The sequence below is a fragment of the Chinchilla lanigera genome, unplaced genomic scaffold (assembly GCF_000276665.1).
Source record: "Chinchilla lanigera isolate Chin_1 unplaced genomic scaffold, ChiLan1.0 scaffold00004, whole genome shotgun sequence".
NCBI classification, from domain to species: domain Eukaryota; kingdom Metazoa; phylum Chordata; class Mammalia; order Rodentia; family Chinchillidae; genus Chinchilla; species Chinchilla lanigera.
In genome coordinates this window covers 40,742,691-40,750,789 of record NW_004955405.1, presented here as the reverse complement: position 1 = coordinate 40,750,789, position 8,099 = coordinate 40,742,691, and the positions used below count along the sequence as shown (strand labels likewise).

Genomic DNA, 8,099 nt, shown 5'->3' with positions numbered 1-8,099 from the left:
AGGAGGGTGCTATTTAATTTTCATGTGTTTATGAAGTTCTTGTGATTTCTTTTACCACTGATTTCCAATTTCATTGAACTATGGTCTGATACTATGCATGACATAATTTCAATACCTTTGCCTTTACTGAAGCATGTTTTATGAGCTAGTCTGCAGTCTGTTTTGGAGAACACCCCATCTGCAGCTGAGAAGAATGTATATTCTGATGTTGTGGGGTGGAACACTCTGTAGACATCTAAGTCCATTCATTCAAAAGTTTGTTTCATTCAAAAGTTTGGTTCAGTTCTAATATTTCATTGTCAATTTCTTTTGTCTACTTGATTTTTTTGTCTGTCTTTTTGTGACAGTGGGGTATTGAGATCCCCCAATACAACTGAATTGGTGCTCATTTGATTTTTCATGTCCATTAATATTTGTTTTATATAGATGGGTGCACTGGTAATTGTTACATATGTATTTATGATTGTTATCTCTTCCTCTTGGATTGTTTGCTTTACAAGGATGTGGTGACCTTCTTTGTCTCTCTTAATCAGTCTTGGCTTGAAATTAACTTTGTCTGCAAGTAGAATAGCTACCCCTGCTTTTTCTGAGTTCTTGTTACATGGAGGATTGTTTTCCACCCTTTGACTTTCAGTCTATGAATTTCTTTTTTAGTTAAATGTATTTCTTGCATGCAGCATATTGCTGGATCTTGCTTCTTTATCCATTCTGCCAGTCTGTGTCTTTTGATTAGTGAATTGAGACCATTAACATTGATGGTTATGCCTCATATGTACTGACTTATCCTTGTCATGTTATTTTCCTGTTGTCAGCTCCTCCCTTTTTTCTACCTTCTGTTTCATTATCTGCCTTGCCTGGGATTCCTTCTGTTGGTGTTCATATAGTTGTAGTCCTTGTTATCTCTTCCTAGAATGTCCTTCAAAACATTTTAGAGAACTGGTCTCGTGGTCATAAATTTCCTCAGATGTTCTTTGTCATGGAAGTATGTCATTTCTCCATCAGTTTTGAAAGATAGTTTTGTGGGATACAGCAATCTGAGTTAAAGGTTGTTTTCCTGTAGAGTTTGACATACTTCACTCTAAGCTCTCCTTCACTTGAGGGTTTGTGTTGTGAAGTCAGGTGTGATTCTGATGAGCCTTCTTTTATAGGTGATTTGTTTCATTTCCCTAATACCTTTTAAGATTCTATGGTTGTGCTGAATTTCTGGAATCTTGACTGGGATATGCCTGGCTGTAGATTTTCTTTTTGATCATGTCTAATTGGAGTTATACAGGCCTCACTTATCTGTATGTCAATTTCTTTTTCCCTACCAGGGAAGTTTTCTGCCATGACATCTGTGAACAGTTTTTTTTTTTTTTTAATATGCTTTGTGCTACTTCCTGCTTTTTCATTGATATCAATCAATTTTAAGTTATTCTTCTTTGCCTCATCTGCAGCTGCTGGACTGATTTTTTTCATGGTTCTTTGGTATTTTTAAGAAATCTTTCTTTCCATGATTGCTAATCACAAGCCTGTCTTCTATATCTGAGATCCTGTCCTTACAATGGCTTATCCTGCTGTGGATACTTTCAATGGAAGTTTTATTCTCCTGGATACCTCCTTGAATCAACCTTATGGATTCTACTTCTTTCCTATGCTGAGCATTCATGGCTTCCATAATTTTCTTAATCTCCTCTATTTTTTCTTATCTGTATCTGCTCAAGAGTCACTAAGCATGGTTTTCATTCTCAGATAACCATCTCAGCAGTTATCTGAGAAATTATTTCTGATTTCATTTTTTTTCTAGAGCCTCATTCAATTGCTTTGCTGTTACCACTTCAGAGAGATCATGTGGGTGGCTTTTGTACTGTCCCACCTCACAGCCCCCTGGGTTTGCCTTTGGTGAAGTGGATGTCTAGGTTGCATCTTGGGTAAGTGTCTTATCATTTTCTTTTCTTTTCTTCCCTTCTTTCTTTTTTTGAAGTTTAATTCCTGGGGTGATGCTTGTAAATTGCCCATGGTGGGTTGCTTTATTGCTAATATTTAGAACCCTTAGGAAATGACTATTTGTCCAAGGTATCTTCCAGGTGTATCTGGTTTTTGGATTTTGAGTCTGTTGCAAGATCCTATATCTTCAATTTGTTGGGGATGAGAAGTTGCTACCTGTTTGGTCCAGCCCCTGGTTCTTTGGCACTGTGCCACAGTATTTTGTATGACGTTTAGTCAACCTCAGTCTTGGAGTACCAGGAAGAACAGCTGTTTAGAACAATTATGTTACTTTTGGCTAAAGTGGTACCATCAGCAATAACAACAGTACCAAACACAGCCTAGAAAATGACGAACTGAGATGACCATTAATTTGTCCCACACAGTTAAAGCTGTGTGAACTAGATTTGTGGTTATATGACAAAACCTGAAACAAACTAGAAAATTATATGTGGTATATAAGTCCTTAATATGTCAATTTTTTCCTCAGAGGTTAAAATTTAAAGGGGGTTAAGGAGAAAATAGAGAAGTAGAAAAAGAGGAAGATATTAGAAGTAAGGCTGGAGGACAAAGGTGGATCACGCTAACTTTGGTAAGCTGGTGCAGAAGACTGGAGGGAAAGGGAAGAAAGAGATAAAAAGAACAGAACAGAAGAAAAATCACAAAGAACAGAAGAAAAACCACAAAGAGGCTAGAAAGCACATTCACACTCACGTATAACAAGATCAAACAAGAAAGGAGAGAAAAAAACCAAACCAAACCAAACCAAACCAAACCAAACCAAACCAAACCAAAACAGAAAAACACCACCACCGCAACAAAACAAAGGAGAGAGCGAGTGAAAGAAAAAAGTTTACTTCCAGGTTTGTCTCTGCTGTCATTGGTAGACAATGTGTGGAGACAAAGTTCAGAACTGTGTTGATTTATCCCCGCAAGCTAGCAGTTAGCTTTTTGGTGGGGTGGTGGATAATCTCAGTGAGCCTGTACCTTCTATGGGCCTCAGCCCAACTGGGAGCCACTAGATGGAGCCAGCAGCAGCTATGAGTTCTGAGCTCAGCTGGCCCCTCTCCAAGATGGCTCTCGGCCAATCATTCTCTTTTGTGAGACCACTAAGCCCTCAGCACTGACCACCAGCTACTGCAGTCTTTCATATCCACTGCTCCCCTTCACTGCTATGTTTCTCCGTGGAGGCCTCTGGGGTCGTCAGTAGTCACCCTGTGACCATGGGTTTGAACTGCTCCTCTCGCACAGTGAGTCCCATCTCAGGCAGAAGGTGCCACCAGTTACCTCCTTCTTTGTTGAAGTTTTTCTCTTCTCTCTCTCTGTGGGCTTCAATTAGGGCTTCAGATCCTTCCTGTGTTCAGGGGACCCACTTCCCTACTTGTCTTCTTTGAGTGCTATATTCCAGTGTCTGGACGGCACCTCTCAGGCTCTTTCTCTGCTGCTTACCACTCACCATCTTGATGCTCCTCCTAATATTACTTTCACAATGTAACATAATTCTGTTTCCTGTATCCTTGGGAGAAACCCCATGTTTCTGCCTTTTCTTTGAGTTCCTTCTTGTGAGGGCAGCATTATGGCACTTACTAGACATGTGACCATGACCATTCTAATCAACAGTACACCTGAGATGCAAAGGTATCAGCCATCCATGAGTGCTCCAGTTTTTGTGCTAGTTAACTGTGTCCACATGCCTCGGGACTCAAGGAAGATGGGATGTAATCCCCACTTCATTTAAAAATGTACGAGTTTAGCTAGGTGTGGTAGCATGTGCTTAGAGTCCCAGCTCCTCAGGAAGCCGATGCAAAAAGAGCACCTGCACTCAGCAGTCTGAGATCAGCCTGGGCAACACAGCAAGACGCCATCACAATGGCAGGGGGAGGGGTCTGTTCAAGTGAAACAAGACACAAAATATTAAACTGATTGAAAATATAGTTTATGGGCTAGAAAATGCAAGAGCCAACAAGAGTAACTTAGAATGATTTAGGGAAAGAAGTAAGAGTCCTCTATCTTAGTTTCAAATACTTGGTAGAGGTATCCAGCCTATACCATCTACACTGTGGCAGTCTTTAGAACATTTCTTAGGGTCACTGCTAGCTCTTTCTCCCCAAGGCCTTTTTTTCCTACGACATACTCTGTAAGATCTTGCTGAGGTGGACAGCATTGAGGATGTTAAAAGTACCTGCTTTACCAAGAAATAGACTGTATTCTTGCTGCCTGACTGGACCGGTCATTTCTTTCACTTTCTGACAAGCTTATTACTTTCATGTCAACAGGGCTTAATCTATAAACATACATACACACATGCAACTCTAGTTTTTTAGGTTAAACATTTCTTAGCCTAGATGAGTTTCTATCCTTGATCACCTACTACATGATCCACATCACACTCCAGAACCCACCAGTAGAAAACAGCATAGAACATCACTCAAAACACCAAGAGGAAAGGGCACAGCTTTTTAATACTGATTAACAGAAGCCATCAAAACCTGAGATCAAACAGCTCCTAATAGTGGAAAATAAGACACTCACCTGGGATGAGGGTTAAAGGAGATGATAAGGATAGGGAGGGAATAGAAGTGCAGAGGGGGAGTGGAAGGAAGGAGAGGTAGTCCGTCTTGGGAAAAAAGAACAATCAGTGTCTTTCACCTGTAAGCTCTGACTTAGAAAAGACTTCACAGAATTTCCAGTCTGCCCAGTCACTGTACTAATGCGTTGAAAGCTGTCTCTCAGAATGCGTGTTTGTTCAGACTCCACGTGGAGCCAGAACTCTTCCCTTTACTGGTAATGAGGCCTTGTTCATTACTTTTTACTTGTTAAGGGCTTTTATGTCGGGGGCTTTTCATAATGTATGAAAATTACATTTAGATTTCTGAGAAAGCCTGAATCATCAAAAAAACAACTTAAATACTTAGTCTTAGTTATACCTTACATAATCTCAACCTATGGAAAGGAAGGCAAAATGTAAACAATATATGTTTTTTTCCACCAGCTCTCTTAGTACTTAAAGGAGGGTAACAAACGTGTTGAAAATATGCAGTAGAACATTTCTTGTGATATTATCCTTCTTCAGTCACTTGAATTCACTCTCTAAGGCTACAGCTAGGAAACTACCTCTAAAAACATCATTAAATGGTAAGTGTCCATATCCGCAAGAGAAAAGAAACACTGGAAAATGAAAGATGAAGTGAAAGGCAAATAACCAACTCAAAGGCATAGCTATAGTGAGGTGAAAAGAAATTTGATACTATACTTTGGTTTTGCATTTTTGTATTCTTCAGTGTCTGTGTCCTCATCCTCTGAGTACCAATTATCTCCTCTTCCTCCAGCCAAGAGGCCCCTGGCAGCCAACAGTCCCGCAGCGTTCCCATAGCCAGTGTATTTCAGCAGGCTATCCACTGTGACAAGAGAATATAGGGTTTTAGACAGAGGAATCTCTGGGTACTCACAAATCATCAACCACACATCAACACAGGGAGGTACAAGACACCTGCCAACCAGTAAGCCTTTAAACAGATGTTTTCAAAGTGTGCTGTGGATACGCTGAACCACTACAAATTTTTCTACATGTTCAGAGATCGCAGGGCCATGTGTGAGTGTGCATGTGATGACAGAATGTAAACAGCGCTGTTCTGAGTATACCTTTGACAAGAGCTGGGCCTCTGTCACTGCCAGGTAATTGATAAGGGTCATGTTTTAAGTTTCTGACTGCTAATATTTTTTTAAAACTCAGTTTTACAGAAATAATAAACTGAAGACAGTGAAGGTCAGATTAGGATTTTTCAGGAAGGTATATAATGGAAAATCTTTTACCATTTGTAGGAATTAGGGGGGAAAGGAATGAGAAATAAGCAGCTTCACCAGCAAGATAAGCTAATTTTTTAAAAGTTCGCAGTAATACATCAGCACATGAAGCCCACTGAGAAGACAGGCCCAGAATTTAGTCTAATTAGGTTTTTTTTTTTTTTTTTTTTTTTTTTTTAATAAAAGGAAGAAAACATTAACAGACAGACAACATTTTACAAAATAGCAAAGGAACAGTACAGACAGTATGGAGTTACAAACAAAGCGGTAGGGAATCAACAACGCTTGTTGTATTACATATTGATATCTTCAAAGTGGTTTCTTATTAACTAGGTTTCAATAATGGCTCTACCACTTACTAGCTGATTGCCCTTGGGTAAAATATTTTGCAGTTCTACCCACACTTTCTGATCTGTAGAAATAGAGTAACTTTCTACTTCACATATTAATATTTGCAAGGTTACTTAAAAAGTATCTGGCACAAAATAAACACTCATTCTTTTTCTTTGGTAATACTGGTAAAATGATTATTTAGGAAAGAAGAGAACCCAAGGAAGCATTTGGTGCAGGTCCTTGGTAAATATTACCTTGCCAACAGCATAAGGTGATACCTCTGAAAAGAGCTGACACATAACATTTTATGAAAGAACCCTGTACTGTAGAGATTTTGTTCAGTGATTTCTAAACATCATTAAGGAAGATACTAAGCAATAATCACCAGCTTTATGTAGGAGTGCTTCCCTGTCTTCAGGTACAATTTCAAGGTGAACACTATGTTTATTCAAAAGATAAAAACTGGAAAAATTTATGTAAGGCCTCTGATAGAATGTTATTAAAATGTCCTGGGACAATCATAGAAAACAACAAGCTATCTTATATAAAGCCACAGCTAAAACACTGTTTTAATTGAGATCACTTACCCCAAAAAGACAAAATAAGGCTGGAGAAGATTCAGAGAAGGGCAGCTGCAATGACTTTAGGAACGTGAGAGGGGCCGTGAACAGGGGAGCAGGAGACTAACGAAAGGGAGTATACTTGTATACACATACACATATGATCAGAGAGGGAAATCCTGAAGGGCATGGACCACATGAATATTCCAGGACAATTTTTTGTGAAATTTTCAATACCTGAACTACAGGGTACTGAAGATACCTTTAACACTGGAGGACAGGCACTGCAGGACAACAAAAGGAAGCCTTCCTTTAAAAGAATATAGCAGACTGAAATGTGTGCAAAAAGAAATATGGGTAATAATATAAATGAGATTTAAATCAGATATTTCAATTTTAAGACCTTCAGTAACTGTGGTTTCTGGCAATAATTCTCAGTGGATGCTGGATAGGATTGTATCAGAATGTAATGAGAGATTATGTAACTTGAAAATCCTCTGAATAACTCTGACATACTCCTTCTTGCCACCAGTGCCTCCTCAGATGAAGTATTTAGATAAATTAAGGAAACCTTAATGAGTTATCGGGAAGAAATGAGTTTTCAGTGCATACAGGTATTTTTAATATTCTCATCACGGGCAGGCACAATGCCATGGAGAAGGAAGGATCAGAGCTCTAAACCCACACCATACCAACACACTTGTTACACGCATTACTGAGAAGGCTTATTTTGAATTTTTTTTGCACTTGGTGTTGCACCCCAGGCTTACTATTATCAGTTTTAATAAAGATATTTAGCAAGTTCCAGAAAAATATTCACTGAAATTACTAAAATCTAAATTGAGATGATGATAAATGGCTTAAATGAATACATTTAATCACAAAGCACTGTAAAATGACAAAATGACCAAAGATTAAGATAGCTGAAGGTGAAGGAAGGCCCAGACAGGTGGGAGAAAAGGAAATACAGTACTGAACAGCAGCTGTCTTATGCAGAAAACCTCTCCTTTTATGAAAATAACATTCATCACTCTTTCACTGGAACAAGCACGTACCAACTCTGTGACAGACAGTGTGGGTTACAAAAATGATTTAAGACAAACTTTGCCTTCAAAACAGATAAAGGTTTAGCCAACAGTTTCAAAGTCAAATGAACTTTCGCTAAGTGGATAAAATACCTAAAATTGGAGGGTAGAGAAGGGGAGAGGATTGGAACACAAAACCCTACCAGGAAGCACGGTGCAGCATCTGAAGCTACTTTTTAATCTATTTTCAAACACATCACAGAATAGCCGGTTTGACGCTGGGAGGGAAAAAGGAAAGGGGCTGAGCCTGACTGCTCTGGAGAGCTGCCAAGGTGAAGAGAGCATTTTCCGGCGGCCCTTACTAGACACACACACTTGTCCTCTGTCATACTGATCGCACACACTTACGTGA

At 39.2% G+C, this 8,099-nt stretch overlaps 1 protein-coding gene across 10 annotated transcripts in view; it reads right to left on the bottom strand.

The window, feature by feature from the left end:
• Ric8b (RIC8 guanine nucleotide exchange factor B) overlaps window positions 1-8,099 on the bottom strand; it is a 122,925-nt gene that overhangs the window by 32,081 nt on the left and 82,745 nt on the right. For all 10 annotated transcript variants that reach the window (XR_001235931.1, XR_001235932.1, XR_001235933.1 and 7 more), the window contains one exon: window positions 5,219-5,363. Coding sequence is in view for 5 of the 10 variants with exons in the window: in XM_013519080.1 (XP_013374534.1) it covers window positions 5,219-5,363 (145 nt within the window). In the remaining 5 variants the exon portion in view is untranslated. The remainder of the gene's footprint in view (window positions 1-5,218; window positions 5,364-8,099) is intronic.